Source organism: Salmo salar, chromosome 04 (genome assembly GCF_965601325.2).
Source record: "Salmo salar chromosome 04, fSalSal1, whole genome shotgun sequence".
NCBI lineage: Eukaryota > Metazoa > Chordata > Actinopteri > Salmoniformes > Salmonidae > Salmo > Salmo salar.
This window is the reverse complement of record NC_138294.1, coordinates 80,848,950-80,867,072: the sequence shown is the minus strand read 5'-3', so window position 1 is coordinate 80,867,072 and position 18,123 is coordinate 80,848,950. Positions and strand designations below refer to the sequence as shown.

General features: G+C 44.6%; 1 protein-coding gene across 1 annotated transcript in view; it reads left to right on the top strand.

Moving 5' to 3' along the window:
• The window catches only part of LOC106603841 (serine/threonine-protein kinase 32A), a 90,184-nt gene that overhangs the window by 6,478 nt on the left and 65,583 nt on the right, over positions 1–18,123 (top strand). The window contains exons 3-4 of the mRNA XM_045717345.2: positions 2,221–2,276; positions 3,791–3,942. Of these exons, the coding sequence (XP_045573301.1) occupies positions 2,221–2,276; positions 3,791–3,942 (208 nt within the window). The remainder of the gene's footprint in view (positions 1–2,220; positions 2,277–3,790; positions 3,943–18,123) is intronic.

The following is an 18,123-nucleotide window of genomic DNA, read 5'->3' as shown; positions in this document are numbered from 1 at the left end:
AGTAGAGATGTGGTAATAATGGTTGAATATAACCGCAGCTGTCTGGGACTGATGATGTTGCTGTCGATGATGTCATGTAATACCTGGGACATTAATTGGTGGATTCAATGTGACATTGATTGTTGGATTTAAAAAAGTATTACTCAGTTGGCTATTGTCCCTGGAACAAGAATCATGTCATGTGTATTACGTATTACAGGTAGGACATGACTTTGTCCTGTTAACCATCATGCTAAAGCTCTGCCCTCCCTCCCTCCCTCCCTCCCTCCCTCCCTCCCTCCCTCCCTCCCTCCCTCCCTCCCTCCCCAACCTAGCTGTCTGTTTGTCCTCCCTCCCTCCCCAACCTAGCTGTCTGTTTATCCTCCCTCCCTCCCTCCCTCCCTCCCTCCCTCCCTCCCTCCCTCCCTCCCTCCCTGTCTGTCTGTCTGTCTGTCTGTCTGTCTGTCTGTCTGTCTGTCTGTCTGTCTGTCTGTCTGTCTGTCTGTCTGTCTGTCTGTCTGTCTGTCTGTCTGTCTGTCTGTCTGTTCTGTCTGTTCTGTCTGTTTGTCCTCCCTCGCTCCCTCCCTCCCTCCCTGTCTGTCTGTCTGTCTGTCTGTCTGTCTGTCTGTCTGTCTGTCTGTCTGTCTGTCTGTCTGTCTGTCTGTCTGTCTGTCTGTCTGTCTGTCTGTCTGTCTGTCTGTCTGTCCGTCCTCCCTGTCTGTCTGTCTGTCTGTCTGTCTGTCTGTCTGTCTGTCTGTCTGTCTGTCTGTCTGTCTGTCTGTCTGTCTGTCTGTCTGCTGTCTGTTCTGTCTGTTTGTCCTCCCTCGCTCCCTCCCTGTCCGTCCGTCCGTCTGTCTGTCCCCTGGACATGCCTGTTTGGTGATCATGCTTTATTCACGCTCCGGCTGACTGGGACCCATGGGTTCTGTTTCAGTCGCCACAGCAACCACATGACTTCCTCAGACATGGCTGCTCGGCAGTGTACGTGAGGCTCCGCTATAGCCTCACGTACATCAGAGAGAGAGAGAGAGAGAGAGAGAGACAGAGAGAGAGAGAGACAGACAGACAGGCAGGCAGGCAGACAGACAGACAGACAGGCAGGCAGGCAGACAGACAGACAGACAGACAGACAGACAGACAGACAGACAGACAGACAGACAGACAGGCAGACAGACAGACAGGCAGGCAGGCAGGCAGACAGACAGACAGACAGCGATACAGACAGACAGACAGACAGACAGACAGACAGACAGACAGACAGACAGACAGACAGACAGGCAGACAGGCAGGCAGACAGACAGACAGACAGCGATATAGACAGAGAGACAGAGTAACTAACTGACACTGCAGCCTTTTTGCACCTAACATGACTGCTCTGCTGTCTCCTCCTAGTCAGACCACAGCTGTCCTACCCTAAGCCCCCATCACAACCAGTTAGGCTCAGAGCCTGAAGCCAGGGATATTATGATATATCCACTCCAGAGAGGAAGCCCCATGTGCTTCTTTAATAGCAGGGCTGGTAAACAGTGAAGCACAACTAGCGGAGAGGGGAAGTGCCACTGATACATGACTAACAGAACATATAATTAACTGTCACATCCAATCCAGCTGCTCCAAAGGGATGTGAGGTGTTGCTGCTCGTGGGGGGGTACACCGGCCAGGTCACATGAAGGGGGACAGAGAGTGAGAGGGTGGGCGGCAGCTGCACGGCACCCTGGGAGATGGTGGAAAGAGTGGGATAACCTTCTGTCCCTGTTACCATGGCTGTGAAAATAGGCCACAACTGTCTCCAATTGGAGAGAGTGTAATCAGTGTACGTGTGGTGAGGAGAAATTTAAGGCTCATTGCAGGAAAGTGCTGAAAGTCAACGGAAATGTTTATTTTGTTCAGTGGAAAACATGCAACTTCTTTACATTGTTTTGTAAAAGCGTGTTGTCTTCTGGGCTATAATGTAAACTGCCTCTAGTTTCTCTCCCCAAGTTCATTTTATATCAAGGGGGCAGTCTGTCTGCACCTGATTGTGGCATTATTATAATGAGCTGAATGAAACAGCTGACTTCCTGTTTAGAACCTTTTACATATTAGTCTATAAGGCTACCTCATGGGCTTTTATAAAGGACATTGACTGTAAATTAGGTATTCTCATACCTACTTTATTCATTATTCATAAGCAAGATAGTGATTTAATGTGATGCTATTTCCCTGATATGGAAATGAGCAGATGCTCCTCTTTTTCCACAGTTAATTTCGATCACTTCCAAATCTTAAGGGCTATCGGGAAAGGAAGTTTCGGGAAGGTAAGTCTGTTTTAGTAAATTGCTGAGTCAAGGAGCAGCTACCTACTAAGTGACTGTCTTATCATTCAAACACACACACACACACCATTTAGTTTCAGGACAGAATTTAGCCCTAGCATCTCAGATAAGTCTAATTAAAGTGCATGGTTGATGTTCAGTAATTGGATTTGATCAGAGCTCTCTTGATGAACTGGGCCAGTGATCTAGACCAGTGGTTCCAAACCAGGGGTACTAGGACACCTGGGGGTAGGTGAGAAGACTCATGAGACCATTGGCTGACTGGTAAAATGCACGAGGGGGTACTTCAGGGGTACTCTGGACAGAGCAGCATTCAGTTGGTGGTACAGTAATCGAAAAAGGTTGTGAACCACTGGTCTAATCACTCACTTAGATCACTTTAATCACTTCCTTATTGACTTGAAAGTACATGTACAGTAAACCACCAGCACAAATTATTAGAGCAATTCATCTGTATCAGTCCTGGTGAATGGTTAGTCTGTTGCAGGTTGTATTGAAGCTGCCATTATGGTTGGCTAAATACCTATTATTATGTAACTAGATATCTACACATTAAATAATCAATTTTTTTGTCTTGACAAGGGGAACCTAGGTTTCCATCCAATTGGCGACAGATTTTAATGTAAATATTCAAAAATGTCCACAAAAACAATATGCACATTTTCCCACCAGAGATGTGTTTCCATCAAATTGACTTGTTGCGGATAAAAGGCTGTGAGTGATGACGTAGTGCACATAGAAAGTACTTTTGCGGTTAAATTCCCATGTACCAAATAAAAAAATACAAGTTCATTGGGTTTCCATCACAATTTCAACTCTACAGATGGTTTTGTCACAAAAATGTCCCGACTCTGAACTTGGAACGTGCGCTCTGGCCAACAGCTCGCAGAAACATTAGGCTAGCCTACATTAGATTATTATGGATAAGTGCAAGATTGTTTTTATTCATTAAACGGTAGCCAAGCAGCCGATCATCATGTCACCAGACCCTGGATATTTATTGTCACCTTGCACATTCACCAGCCTGTGAAGTTCATCATCATTTCATTCATCTGTAGCCTAATAAACTACATGGTTTTCCCAGTCGTAGTGGGAGGTCCACACAACATATCATCACATGACTCCAAGTTCACTTAGATATGATGGTTATTATATCAATATTTACCAATAAAAGTATTCCACTGCCATTTATCAATTAATTAATTTTACAAACATAAAAAGATCCCACCATGTCGAACAAACAAATTGTCCATCGACAATTATGAATTTCTACCGACATTTGATGTTGTGATTTTTTTCATGTGTCAGGTAATTCATGCGCATAGTTACAGTTGCAATAGAACAGTTGTTTTCAACTTCGACAGTCTGTGGATGCGCTTTCTTCCAGCTTGTGTTTACATATAAGTAAAACAACACTGCAATGGTCAGTAAGAAACACATTCAGTAAACTCAGTTGATAGCATGATGAATGCACAGCTATTGTCTGTTCTCTCTAGGTGTGCATTGTGCAGAAAAAGGACACAAAGAAAATGTACGCCATGAAGTACATGAACAAACTGAAGTGTGTGGAACGGAACGAGGTCCGCAATGTCTTCAAGGAGATGCAGATCATGCGGAACCTCGAGCATCCCTTCCTTGTCAACTTCTGGTAAGTGTGTGTGTGTGTGTGTGTGTGAAAGAAAACAGGAATTGGCAGGAACAAGTGTTATGAGGATATTGTGGTAAATCATTTGTAGCGAGAGGACTCTCACCTTGGAAATGGCAGAAGCTTGAATGCGCTCGCCAATCTCACATCTATTCGTGTTTGCCCAGCCAAGACTTTGACGTATAGAATGAGGAGGATACACAATACAATGAAGTAGAACAAAACCTCAGACTATCTCTATTTGTCTTTGAAAATCCTGTGGGTAGTGCCTTGTGTAGGCTTATTGAAGTAAGTACATTGTAAAGGTATATTGACGTTAGTCATCAAAAAACATCTTGTCTTTACGTTGGTTGATCTCTCACTATGAATCACCATGATTCACTATTAATCATTCACTGCACATTTATGACCAGTTTAATGTTTTAACAGCTCCTTTCTTTCCACATATTTGCCTTGAGATAGGCTCATAAAACCAGTGAGTATCGACCCCTAAAAAGGAGCTGATGACCACTAAAGCTCCTGAGTGTCTTTGGCACTCGATACAGCTCTTATCACCTTGGATAAGTTAGCGTTTAAAAGGAAAGGCACTGACTTGAGACCAGCCGCTAAACTAGCTGTGTGTGGACTCGGATGAGAGAAGAGGCTAGTGGAGTGGAGGACTGAGGGACTGACAAGTGTGGCTAAAGAAGAAGAAGAACTGCCATGCTTCCTGTAGTCCAGTTTGGGATTCAACCATTCAATGGCTGGAATGGCTGCTAATCTACTTTCTTTTTTAAATTGTTCCTCCCTTAGTTTCCCAAGCTGTGGTAATTACTTCAGATGACTCTGATATTTTGGGCTCGTCCTGTTGTAAAAACACAGACGCGGTTATTTGGGAGTTTGCTGTTAACAGTAATGTGAAATAGTTTAGACTCATTCCTAATTTGACATTAAAGAACTCCAGGTATTTTCTGCCCCTCTCTCTCTCTCTCTCTCTCTCTCTCTCTCTCTCTCTCTCTCTCTCTCTTTATCACTCTCTCTCATTCTCTCTCTCTCTCTCTCTCTCTCTCTCTCTCTCTCTCTCTCTCTCTCTCTCTTCTCTCTCCTGTTTGGAAATCTCTTCATTATTGCATGCAGCATCGGCAGCTGGCAGGGACTCTATCTATGACTGAATCTTTTATTTACTATTTGGAGGATAATAAGCAGAAACGTTCAGCGGTGGGGCCTGTAGTAGAAGAATGGAGCCGTCTGACAAACAAACGATGCTTGCTGTGTGGGACAACAAATCCAATAAAAAAACAGGCAGGAAGAAGGTCATGCTTTTGGCAGGGTCTTTAAACGCTTGGAGCGAGCTAGTGGAAGATGTCCCTGTAAGATGTGCTTAGGTCAGCTCAGCTGCCCAGTTGGTCAAGTTATGATTGTCCTGAGTGAAGAGCTCAAGGTCATGTCATAGTGTGGGAGATTTTTACATTTACATTTTAGTCATTTAGCAGACGCTCTTATCCAGAGCGACTTACAGTAGTGAATGCATACATTTCATACATGGCCCCCCGTGGGAATCGAACCCACATCCCTGGCGTTGCAAACACCATGCGTTGCAAACACCATGCTCTACCAACTGAGCTACAGATGGGGCCGCAGGAGATTACCTGCTGCACTCGCAGAGCAATCAGGCGACACGACAGCCAGCCTCCTCCCTCTCCTCCTTTCCCCCTCTCCTCCTGCCCTGCCCCCCTCCCTGCAGTCACTGCAGTTGTGACTGGCTCTTAGATGAGGTGTTTGTATATGCCGGCCACTCAGCATAGCAACAACAAAGACTCGTCTCCTGAATGACAGAGCAATTAGAAATCTATGAATGTGCCATCTGGTGTGTGCGTGCATGAGAAAGTAGTCCTGTAGCCCTGTAGCCCTCCCTGTCTGTAGTCCTGTAGTCCTGTCTGTAGTCCTGTCTGTGGTACAGTAGTCCTGTCTGTAGTCCTGTCTGTAGTCCTGTAGTCCTGTCTGTAGTCCTGTCTGTGGTACAGTAGTCCTGTCTGTAGTCCTGTAGTCATGTCTTCTCTCTGTCTATAGTCCTGTAATCCTGTCTGTAGTCCTGTAGCCCTGTCTGTAGTCCTGTCTACTCTATGTCTCTAGTCCTGTAGTCCTGTCTGTAGTTCTGTAGCTCTGTAGTCATGTATGTAGTCCAGTAGTCATGTAGTCATGTCTGTGGTCCTGTAGTCCTGTCTAGTCTCATTCTGTAATCATGTAGTCCTGTCTGTAGTCCTGTCTGTTGTCCAGTAGTCCTGTGTACTCTCTGTCTGTAGTCATATAGTCATGTCTGTAGTCTTTAGTCCAGTAGTCCTGTCTACTCACTGTCTGTAGTCCTATAGTCCGGTCTGTAGTCCTGTGGTCATGTCTATAGTCATGTAGCCCTGTAGTCCTGTCTACTCTCTGGAGTCCTGTTGTCCTGTCTTTAGTCCTGTCTACTCTCTGTCTGTAGTCATGTCTGTAGTCCTGTCTGTAGTCCTGTCGGTAGTCCTGTAGTCATGTCTGTAGTTCTGTAGTCATGTCTACTCTGTAATCATGTAGCCCTGTAGTCCTGTTTGTAGTCCTGTAGTCATGTCTGTAGTCCTGTCGGTAGTCCTGTAGTCATGTCTGTAGTCCTGTAGTCATGTCTACTCTGTAATCATGTAGCCCTGTAGTCCTGTCTACTCTCTGTAGTCCTGTTTGTAGTCCTGTAGTCATGTCTACTCTATTTCTGTAGTCATGTAGTCTTGTCTGTAGTCCTGTCTGTAGTCCTGTCTGTAGTTCTGTAGTCCTGTCTACTCTCTGTCTGTAGTCTTGTAGTCCTGTCTGTAGTCATGTAGTCCTGTATTCATGTCTACTCCCTTTCTGTAGTCCTGTAGTCTTATCTGTAGTCCTGTCTGTAGTCCTGTCTGTAGTCTTGTAGTCTTTTCTGTAGTTCTGTAGTCCTGTCTACTCTCTGTCTGTAGTCTTATTGTCCTGTCTGTAGTGATGTAGTCCTGTATTCATGTCTACTCTCTTTCTGTAGTCCTGTAGTCTTATCTGTAGTCCTGTCTGTAGTCCTGTCTGTAGTCCTGTCTACTCTGTCTGTAGTCTTGTAGTCCTGTCTACTCTCTTTCTGTAGTCCTGTAGTCTTATCTGTAGTCCTGTCTGTAGTCCTGTCTACTCTCTGTCTGTAGTCTTGTAGTCCTGTCTGTAGTCCTGTAGTCCTATATTACTGTCTACTGTCAGTGTGTGGCTTGTAGTGGAATGCATAGTTATAGCACAAAGTTCACAGACACAACATTAATCATCCAAACACAACCTTCCCTAAGCCACAGGAACATGTAACATCCCATCAAATGATTGTTGTTGCATTGTCCAGAAGTAACCTGCAAGTAAGCATTTCATTGGACAATGTATACCATGTGTATCCCGTACATACGACTAATAAAACTTGAAACTTGTAGTCCTGTCCTGTCTGTAGTCCTGTAGTCCTGTCCTTAGTCCTGTAGTCCTGTATGTAGTCCTGGGTACAGTCTGAATGCATCCCTGTATTCCTGTCTGTAGTCCTGTGTGTAGTCCTGGGTACAGTCTGAATGCATCCCTGTATTCCTGTCTGTAGTCCTGTGTGTAGTCCTGGGTACAGTCTGAATGCAGCCCTGTATTCCTGTCTGCAGTCCTGCGTGTAGTCCTGGGTACAGTCTGAATGCAGCCCTGTATTCCTGTCTGTAGTCCTGTGTGTAGTCCTGGGTACAGTCTGAATGCAGCCCTGTATTCCTGTCTGCAGTCCTGCGTGTAGTCCTGGGTACAGTCTGAATGCGGCCCTGTATTCCTGTCTGTAGTCATGTCTGTAGTCCTGTCTGTAGTCATGGGTACAGTCTGAATGCAGCCCTATATCCCTGTCTGTAGTCCTGTCTGCAGTCCTGTCTGTAGTCCTGTAGTCATGTCTGTAGTCCTGCAGTCATGCATGTAGTCCTGTCTGTAGTCATGTCTGTAGTCCTGTAGTCCTGTCTGTAGTCATGTCTGTAGTCATGTAGTCCTGTCTGTAGTCATGGGTACAGTCTGAATGCAGCCCTGTATTCCTGTCTGTAGTCCTGTCTGTAGTCCTGTAGTCCTGTCTGTAGTCCTGTAGTCATGCCTGTAGTCCCGTCTGTAGTCATGGGTACAGTCTGAATGTAGCCCTGTATTCGTGTCTATAGTCCTGTAGTCATGCCTGTAGTCCTGTCTGTAGTCCTGTAGTCCTGTCTGTAGTCATGTCTGTAGTCATGTAGTCCTGTCTGTAGTCATGGGTACAGTCTGAATGCAGCCCTGTATTCCTGTCTGTAGTCCTGTCTGTAGTCCTGTAGTCCTGTCTGTAGTCCTGTAGTCATGCCTGTAGTCCCGTCTGTAGTCATGGGTACAGTCTGAATGTAGCCCTGTATTCGTGTCTGTAGTCCTGTAGTCATGCCTGTAGTCCTGTCTGTAGTCCTGTAGTCCTGTCTGTAGTCATGGGTACAGTCTGAATGTAGCCCTGTATTCCTGTCTGTAGTCCTGTAGTCATGTATGTAATCCTGGGTACAGTCTGAATGTAGCCCTGGTTTCCTGTCTGTAGTCATGTCTGTAGTCCTGTAGTCATGTATGTAGTCCTGTAGTCCTGTCTGTAGTCATGTCTGTAGTCATGTAGTCCTGTCAGTAGTCATGGGTACAGTCTGAATGCAGCCCTGTATTCCTGTCTGTAGTCCTGTCTGTAGTCCTGTAGTCCTGTCTGTAGTCCTGTAGTCATGCCTGTAGTCCCGTCTGTAGTCATGGGTACAGTCTGAATGTAGCCCTGGTTTCCTGTCTGTAGTCATGTCTGTAGTCCTGTAGTCCTGTCTGTAGTCCTGTCTGTAGTCATGTCTGTAGTCATGTAGTCCTGTCTGTAGTCATGGGTACAGTCTGAATGCAGCCCTGTATTCCTGTCTGTAGTCCTGTCTGTAATCCTGTAGTCCTGTCTGTAGTCCTGTAGTCATGCCTGTAGTCCCGTCTGTAGTCATGAGTACAGTCTGAATGTAGCCCTGTATTCGTGTCTGTAGTCCTGTAGTCATGCCTGTAGTCCTGTCTGTAGTCCTGTAGTCCTGTCTGTAGTCATGGGTACAGTCTGAATGTAGCCCTGTATTCCTGTCTGTAGTCCTGTAGTCATGTATGTAATCCTGGGTACAGTCTGAATGTAGCCCTGGTTTCCTGTCTGTAGTCATGTCTGTAGTCCTGTAGTCATGCATGTAGTCCTGTAGTCATGTCTGTAGTTATGTCTGTAGTCTTGTCTGTGGTCCTGTAGTCATGTCTTTAGTCTTGTCTCTATTCCTGTCTGTAGTCCTGTAGTCATGTATTTTATTCCACAGAGAATGAATATAAGTCTATTCTCCAATAAGCAGTACCATGTCTACCATTACTACTACACCAAGACAGTACTAAGCTTATGATACTGGCGCTGTATTGATGTGCCCTTGTGGCACTTACTGCCAATTTGTAAGGGGAGCCCTTTCTGGCAGTGCCCTGTTACAGACATGTTGCGTCCCAAATGGTACCCTAATCCCTACATAATGCACTACTTTTGACCAGAACCCTATGGGCCCAACCTGGCAATCCTCACACTGTGTCAAGGTGAGAAGTAGACACAGACAGACAGACAGACAGACTCTGTGTCCGACCCAGAGCCCGACTCAGCAGCACAGCACTCACTTTTATATTTGTATGTGTATTTGTTAGGGATCCCCAATAGTTCCTGCCAAGGCAGCAGCTACTCTTCCTGGGGTTTATTATGGATCCCCAATAGTTCCTGCCAAGGCAGCAGCTACTCTTCCTGGGGTCCAAACACATTAAGGCACTTACGTGACACATAAAACAAAAGATAAAACAGTACATCATATAACATTATTACAATGTACATGTGTGTAGAGTACGTGTGCTAGAGTGTGCGTGTGTATGCGTGTATCTGTACCTGTGTGTGCCTCTTCACAGTCTCCACTGTTCCATAAGATGTTTTTTATCTGCTTTTTAAATCTGATTCTACTGCTTGCATCCATTTTCTTTATTTAACTAGGCACGTCAGTTAAGAACAAATTGTTATTTACAATGGCCGCCTACCCCGGCAAAACCCTAATGGTGAGGGCCATTGGTGAGCCGCCCTATGGGAGATAAAACAGTACAGTTACCTGATGTGGAATAGAGTTCCACATAGTCATGGCTCTATGTAGTACTGTGCGCCTCCCATATTCTGTTCTGGACTTGGGGACTGTGAAGAGACCTCTGGTGACGCTAAACAATACATTAATTGCACTATAATGGTGAGTCCCAACACCTTACCACTGCTACACCTGGCTTTCAGCGGAGCCTTGTCTGGCAGCGAGACAGTTCATTCAGCCTCATTTACTGCCTTTTAAAAAACATAGCTGATATGGCTGACTTGCTTAAACAAATGTGGTTTCTAATGACAATTAAGATGTACAAACTATGGCATAAGGGAACGACGAGCGGAAATGAGGCAGAACCGTAGGATAAATAACGGGGCCATATCCTCGAACTCTCTGAGGTGCGCCGGGCCATGTGTGTGGTGTGTGTTCCTCTGGATGTGGAGGATACACTGTGTTGTTTCAGGGAGGCCCTGGAGAAGGGCCATCACACTCTGCAGAACTTCCAACACAGCCGCACACTGCTACTACTGCTGCTGGCACACACACAGCCCTTGTTTGAGGTTCCATTCTGTAAGGAGAACAGTAGCAAGGCTCAGGGTCATGGCAGGGTGGACTTTAACGTGACGGTGTGCACTGCCCCGGCCATCGGCCCTCCAGACCTGACCACTGAGGACTACAGCACCCTGAGTTCTATCTACGGCTGCCCTCTGTCCCCCAACCAGATACACACCGTCATCAACTCCTATAGCAACTCCATACGTAAGAGACATTTCCCATATAACACTTAAAAAAAAATGTTTTACACATTTTCCTGATATCCAATTGGTAGTTTACGACCTTGTCTCATCGCTGCAACTCCCCAACGGGCTCGAAGGTCGAGATATGCGTCCTCCGAAACATGACCCACCACTCCGCGCTGCTTCTTAACACACTGCTCGCTTAACCCATAAATCAGCCGTACAAATGTGTCGGAGGAAACACTGTTCAATTGACGACCGAAGTCAGCTTGCAGGCGCCCGACCCGCCACGAGTTGCTAGAGCGCGATGAGCCAAGGAAGCCCCCCGGCCAAACCCTCCCCTAACCCGGATGTAGAGCATGGTGTTTGCAACGCCAGGGTTGTGGGTTCGATTCCCACGGGGGGCCAGCACAGAAGAAAATGTATGAAATTGTATGAAATGTATGCATTCACTACTGTAAGTCGCTCTGGATAAGAGTGTCTGCTAAATGACTAAAATGTAAAATGTAATATATCAGCAGACAATGAAAGCTCTTACACTATTTGATGATGACATTTCTCTAAAACAGCCTACAGAAAATACATTAGTTTGGACTCACCTTGTGCTGTGCTCACTTCCTTCCAAACCACTCATTGCTGAATTTTCGATTTCAAACTTGTTGTGTAATTTTTATGTCCAATGGCTGATGAGCACCGATATGTTTTATCTATAATTTCTCTTCATTATTTACCTTCATATGACAAGGATTGAAAAGGATTTGCCAGTATAAAAGGATTTGCCAGTCGACTTGATTCATGATGATGACTGCTAGCTACTATTTTGAAAGTATGATGTTGAAATGATCAGTCCAATCAAAGCTGCTGTACATATCACGTGATTTAACGTCATTTTATCTGTGGCCAATGACCTTGAGCCTTCTTGGATGGGCACTTCTAATGTAACTCTATGGCAGCACCCAAAGGGCTCTAATTTTTGAGGTCTCCCCTTAGACTTTGCAGTGACGTAGCTTCCCCATGAGTGACAGAACACTGAGCCAATCACAATGCAACGTTCCATATTTTCTGCTGGCTTGCCCTGCCACTACAGAAAGCACAGAGCTAGGCTGAAACACCTGCATTTTGGAGCTGCCTTCTCAAGAAAACAAAAAAGGGACCATGTTTGTATAAGCTTAATTAACTCAATTATCTATATATATATATTTTTTACATTGTTAGCAAACTGATATGTGACTTGTATTAATGCCAAAATAACATGCAAACCCCCCCCAATGTTTTATTTATTTATTTATTTATTATGTTTTTGCTAAAAATGTTGGGCTCTAAAGCCCCACCTGCCCTGAATGACGGGTCGCAACTGCACTGAAGTCTAACAAACCACAGTCTTTTTATCATCACTTTCTCTCAGCCAATCATCAGTCATTAATGTAAGTGCTTGTTGAATGTCCTTCCCTATAAGCATGCTGAAAGTCTGTTGTCAATTTGTTTACTGTAAAATAGCATTGAATCTGGTCAAACACCATTCTTTCCAAAAGTTTACTAAGGGTTGGTAACAGGCTGATTGGTTGGCTATTTGAGCCAGTAAACTTTGCCAAGACCAGCATGTATTTTTACTATGGATGACACAGAAGTAGCCTACTCAGAGACGGACAGGCCTTTTTGGTCCTGTATGGCTCAGTTGGTAGAGAATGGCGCTTGTAACGCCAAGATTGCAGGTTCGATTCCTGGGCCACCCATAAAATACAAGCCTACATGACTGTAAGTCACTTCAGATAAAAGTCTCTACTAAATGGCATATATTGTTATTATCATTAAGCTGGCAGAGCTGGGTTAACTCCTGAGCTGTTGCAGTCACTGAAACTGTCTGGAGCAGAGACACTGATGGAAGGGATGTTGTTAATGAAGGTGAATTTTCTCTCTCACTTCACTGCACATCCTGTGGTGAGCATCACAAGTATGGAATTCCTTCATTGAATCCACAATAAAGATGAACGACGTGTTGAAGTGAATAAAGTGTGTAGCCGAGAATGCTCATTGGCATCAGTGAAGTGTCTTGCGTGTTTTATTCGACATGCTTATTTTGTAGTTGTCTTAATGCGTCAAACACGGTTCTCCACTCTTTGTCATTTACTTAACCAGGAAGGTCACCTGCATACAGTAAACAAGCCTGTTATTAGTCTTACTGCCACACATGACATGTGGTTTCCCACTGGGCACAGACATCAGTTCAATGTCTAGTTCTGATTGACATTTTATTGAGTTGTCATCTAATGTGAAATCAACTTGAAATGAACAAAACGTTAATGACGTTCAAGACGTTCATGAAATCCAATCAGTTTTCCACATTGATTCAACTTAATCACATTCAATTCTGGGGCTGAAATGACGTGGAAAGAACGTTGATTCAACCAGTTTTTGCCCAGTGGGTTCTCTCTAGTCAAAAATCTGCTGTACCTCGCATATCATACGACCCAGGCAGTAATCCACGACCCAGAATCCCTTTACTGCACACCATGGCCTGGCCTCTCTACATAACAGCACTGCCCACACATTCCCTGCAAACATGACATTATGTTACAGGACACTGATATGTCATACGTCTGGAAGGTTCCAGACCTGGGATGGTGTGGCTGGTGGGAGGCAGCTCAGTGAACTTCAGGTGAAGCGTGTTAAGGCAGAAGGCAGTGGCGTGACTATGATGCCTCACACCTTGTGCCTCCTCAGCGGGGGCTGCTGGGATGGGGCCGGGCTGGGGTGTAATTTCAGCCCAAGGGCTGACGGTCGACAGCAGCTGAGGGAGCATTAGTCTCTGGCTGATGGGAACTGTCAGTCATCTGTTCTGCAGAGCCAGGCTTTAGTCAGCTACTTCTGAGAAGGCTTTAGTTCTGGTTATGTGTAATTGCGTGTGGGTGCGCTGTGTGTGTGTGTGTCTGACTGTGTAAGTGGATGATTTTGTACCTGAAGTTGTTCCGGTATTTCAATCAGCACAGTGGTATGTGTTGACTTTAAGTTGAGCAGAGCTATAAGCCATTTAATAGACTTTCTGTTATTGATTCAAGGCATGTATTTTCTGTCATAGTATGTACACTACATTGTAAGCCAGTGTTATGCTGTTGTAATATTTTAATTGGATTTGAGGCAATTATAGACGCAATATGGGAATCCATTAAAGATCAATTATAATCAATTTCCTGTAACAGAATATAGAAATCATGTTGTGCATTATGGACTACTTTTTCAATACAGAAACCAATATCTGCATCTAATGTATATGTATTATCAAAGACCCTTTTTTCGGGACAAACATGAATTAGAACCCTCTGGTTCAAAGTCCATTACTTTTCTCTGGAGGTGATTCCACCTTACAAATAGATTATTGTGAGATGTTTTGGCCACAAATTGGCCATGAAGGTCATTTTCTGGTTACATGGAGCTGCATGTGAGGCAGAATAAACTGACCTGGGAAGGGAGCGTCCATGCCAAGAAAACGAATCAGAATCCCAAGCTGGTTGAAGATAATAACCAGGTGGCAGTGAGTGCCTGATGGGGATACTAAATTACTCAAAAAATTATCATGTTTTTTCCCCCTTTTCAAGGCAGTCCTAACAAATAGCAAAATGGTTTGCTTCACGTACTGGAACTCTAATGGAAACATTTCTATGTAATTTACCAATTGGACTCTCTTTCTCTCTCTCTCTCTCTCTCTCTCTTTCTCTCTCTTTATTTATTTTCCTCTCTCTATGTCTCTCTTTCTCTCTCTGCCTCTCTCTTGTCTCTCCCTGTCTCTCTCCCTCCTCTCTCTCTCTCTCTCTCTCTCTTTCTCTCTCTTGATTTATTTTCCTCTCTCTGTCTCTCTTTCTTTCTTTCTCTCTCTCTGCCTCTCTCTTGTCTCTCCCTGTCTCTCACTGTCTCTCCCTGTCTCTCTCTCTCTCTCTTTCTCTTTCTCTTGTTCTGTACGTAATTATTAACCTGTGTCTAATGGCCACTTATTTGTAATTTACTAACTGGCTGCTAAAAGCCAGCTCTCTTTCTCTCTCTCTCTTTTTATTTATCTCTCTCTGTCTCTCCTCTCTCTCTCTCTCTCTCTTTCTCACTCTCTCACTCTTTCTCTTATTCTGTACTTAATTATTTTCCTTTGTCTAATGGCCACTCTCTCTCTCTTTCTCTCTCTCCCTCTCTCTCTCTCTCTTTCTCTCTCTCTCTCTCTCTCTCTTTCTCTCTCTCTCTCTCTCTTTCTCTCTCTTTATTTATTTTCCTCTCTCTATGTCTCTCTTTCTCTCTCTGCCTCTCTCTTGTCTCTCCCTGTCTCTCTCTCCCTCTCTCTCTCTCTCTCTCTCTCTCTCTCTCTTTCTCTCTCTTGATTTATTTTCCTCTCTCTCTCTCTCTCTCTCTCTCTCTCTTTCTCTCTCGCTCTCTCCCTCTCTCTCTTTCTCTCTCTCGCTCTCGCTCTTTCTCTTTCTTTTGTTCTGTACGTAATTATTTTCCTTTGTCTAATGGCCACTCTCTCTCTCTCTCTCTCTCTCTCTCTCTCTTTCTCTTTCTTTAGTTCTGTATGTAATTATTTCCCTGTGTCTAATGGCCACTTATTTACTACCACTCAGGTCCGGGCGAATCCTTGTTGAATTGTAATCACATCAAATATCACTGTCATAAATATTACATCCTTCTAACAGCGTACAAGAGAAAATTGGCTTTCAGGATATTTGTGTTCTGGCTGTAATTATAATCCACATAATAATTCACAATTCCTGTTGCTGCAGGATTATTTTCCTGCTGTAGCAAATTGGCTCAAATGAAGATCCTACATCTGTATGCATCAATATTGATACATTTTTTATATACATAATATGCTGCAGACACAGTCACTTGTCGCTCATATAAACTATCGTTTGCTCTGCCACTTGTATGGCTCGTTAAGACTATAGTCTTACGCTTCGAACACACCGACTGCGTTATTGCGTTTGAAACACCAGAAGTACATTCATTTCCAATGGAACGCTGCGTTTGCCTTGCAGCATTGCGTTGCAGAGGCAGTTGCAGTGCGTTCTGTGTCGAACGTATGCGTCAAATTGTATGCGTAGACTTGACAGAAAGTAGCAAAATGTGAATGTTGAATTTTTGTTGCACACATGTCCAGTAAAAAAAAATTGGGATTACATAATAAAAACAGTTTGACTGTAGAATTTCTTTACATTTCTTATTCATTTATTTGCCAAGTATATTATTTATTCGATGACATCCACAAATTAATTGTGAGAGCCTATAATATAATTTCCCTCAAATGCAGTTTTGGAGCGAAATGCAATAATAAAAAATCAAGATAGCAGCGTAGGCTCTTTCAACAATGAGACCTGCTCGCGCTGTTGGGCCGGGACCAGCCCCGCTGAAAGCGCAGGTCTGTGTGGTTCCAGAGATGGTTAAGTCCCGAAAGCAGGCAGGGGAGTTCCACTGTCTCATTCAAGAGCTTCGAATGTTTGGAGAGGAATTCCGAAGTTACTTTCATCTGGACCGAAGCTAGTTCGGTCACCTGCTCCAGATGGTTGGAGCCAGGATCATCCGGATGGATACCAACTACCGGGAGTCCATCAGCCCAGTTGAACACCTGGCGATTTGTCTCCGGTAAGCTACATTCTAGTACATTTTTAAAGCCTTTGATACCATAATTGATTGATACATTGTTTTTATGTGTAACCTAGCTAGCTAAAGAGCTCTCTAGTTAATAGTCCCTATTTGATATCAGATGTACTTTTACAGAATGTTCATTAGGACTATAACTTTTCCCAAAGTTGGTTTATAATCCTTTTTTAATTATGCGATGTTACCAAATGAAAAGAAAGTTGAGGTGCCTTCTGCCCTGATGAAGGTAGGCTAGTCTTCTCCAGGACCCATTGTTGTTCAAGACAGTTATAGTCATTCATTACATTCTTATTGGACTCACATACACTCTTAGAGGAAAAGGTTCCAAAAGTGTCCTTCTGCTTTCCCCATAGGATAACCATTTTTGGTTCCAGGTATAACCCTTTGGGGAAAATGTTATACATGGAACCCAATAGGGTTCTACTTGGAACCAAAATGGGTACTACCTGGAACCAAAAAGGGATCTCCTATGGGGACAGCCGGGGAACCCTTTTAAGTAGATAGTACCATTCTTTCTAAGAGTAGAGTTGGCCTGGGCTACAGTTTAATGATATAGTCATAGACTGAATTGTACAGTTTCAAGGCATTGTTAATGATGGTTGATGAGTATTACAATATAATTAGTAGAGCATAATAAACAGTAATGAGGTAGCTATATGAGTAGATATAATATGTGGGTGGAATTCAAGTTACACACAATATTGATCATTATTTGGTATTATATTCTAGATTCTTGGCGACAGGGGACTCCTACAGGACCATCGGATTCAGCTTCCGAGTTGGACGGTCCACGGTGGCAGGCGTTGTCCCCTCTGTGGCACAAGCCATTTGGGACTGTCTGGTTGGTGAATACATGCCTGTCCCCAAGGAGGAAGACTGGAGGGCCATCGCTGCCGAGTTCCTGGAGAGGTGGAATTTCCCCAACTGTCTTGGCTCCATTGACGGGAAACATGTAGTAATCCAGGCTCCACCGTGCTCAGGTTCGCAATTCTACAAGGTTACATGTTAAGTTGTACTCTTGGCTGTTGTAGATGCCATCTACTATTTCTGTGTTGACGATGTTGGTGCTTATGGCAAGGGAAGTGATGGCGGGACCCTCCGGGACTCTGCTTTCGGCCAGGCACTTCAGGATGGCACCCTGGAGATTCCACCATCTGCATCACTCCCTTGAGCTGAAGACCTGGGACCTGTTCCCCACATCTTCGTCGGCGACGAAGCCTTCCCTTTAAGACCCAACCTCATGAGGCCCTACGCTGGACGCCAGCTGCCATTGCCAAAGCCTGTAAGGATCTTTAACAAACGATTGTCCAGGCCAAGGTTAGTTGTTGAATGCGCCTTTGGGATTCTGGCAGCCCGGTGGAGAATGTATTGGAGAGTGCTTGGTCTCAGCCCCTCAAATGTCGATGCCTGCGTGAAGGCCACGTGTTCTCTATAACTACCTGCGGCGGTCATTCCAGGAGCCGCTCCGGATGGAAATGGGCACGCCAAATGGTCACCTACCTGATGTCACCAGGGCAGGTGCCAACAACGCCCCCAGACAGGCACTCCAGGTGAGGGAGAAGTTGACCACCTACTTCTCATCGCCAGCAGGTGAAGTCCCATGGCAATATGCCGTGGAGTGAAACTGCTCTTTTAAGAGCCCCCTAACACAAAGGTTATTTTAAGAACCATCCACCGTTGTCCATAAAGTTGCATTTTTT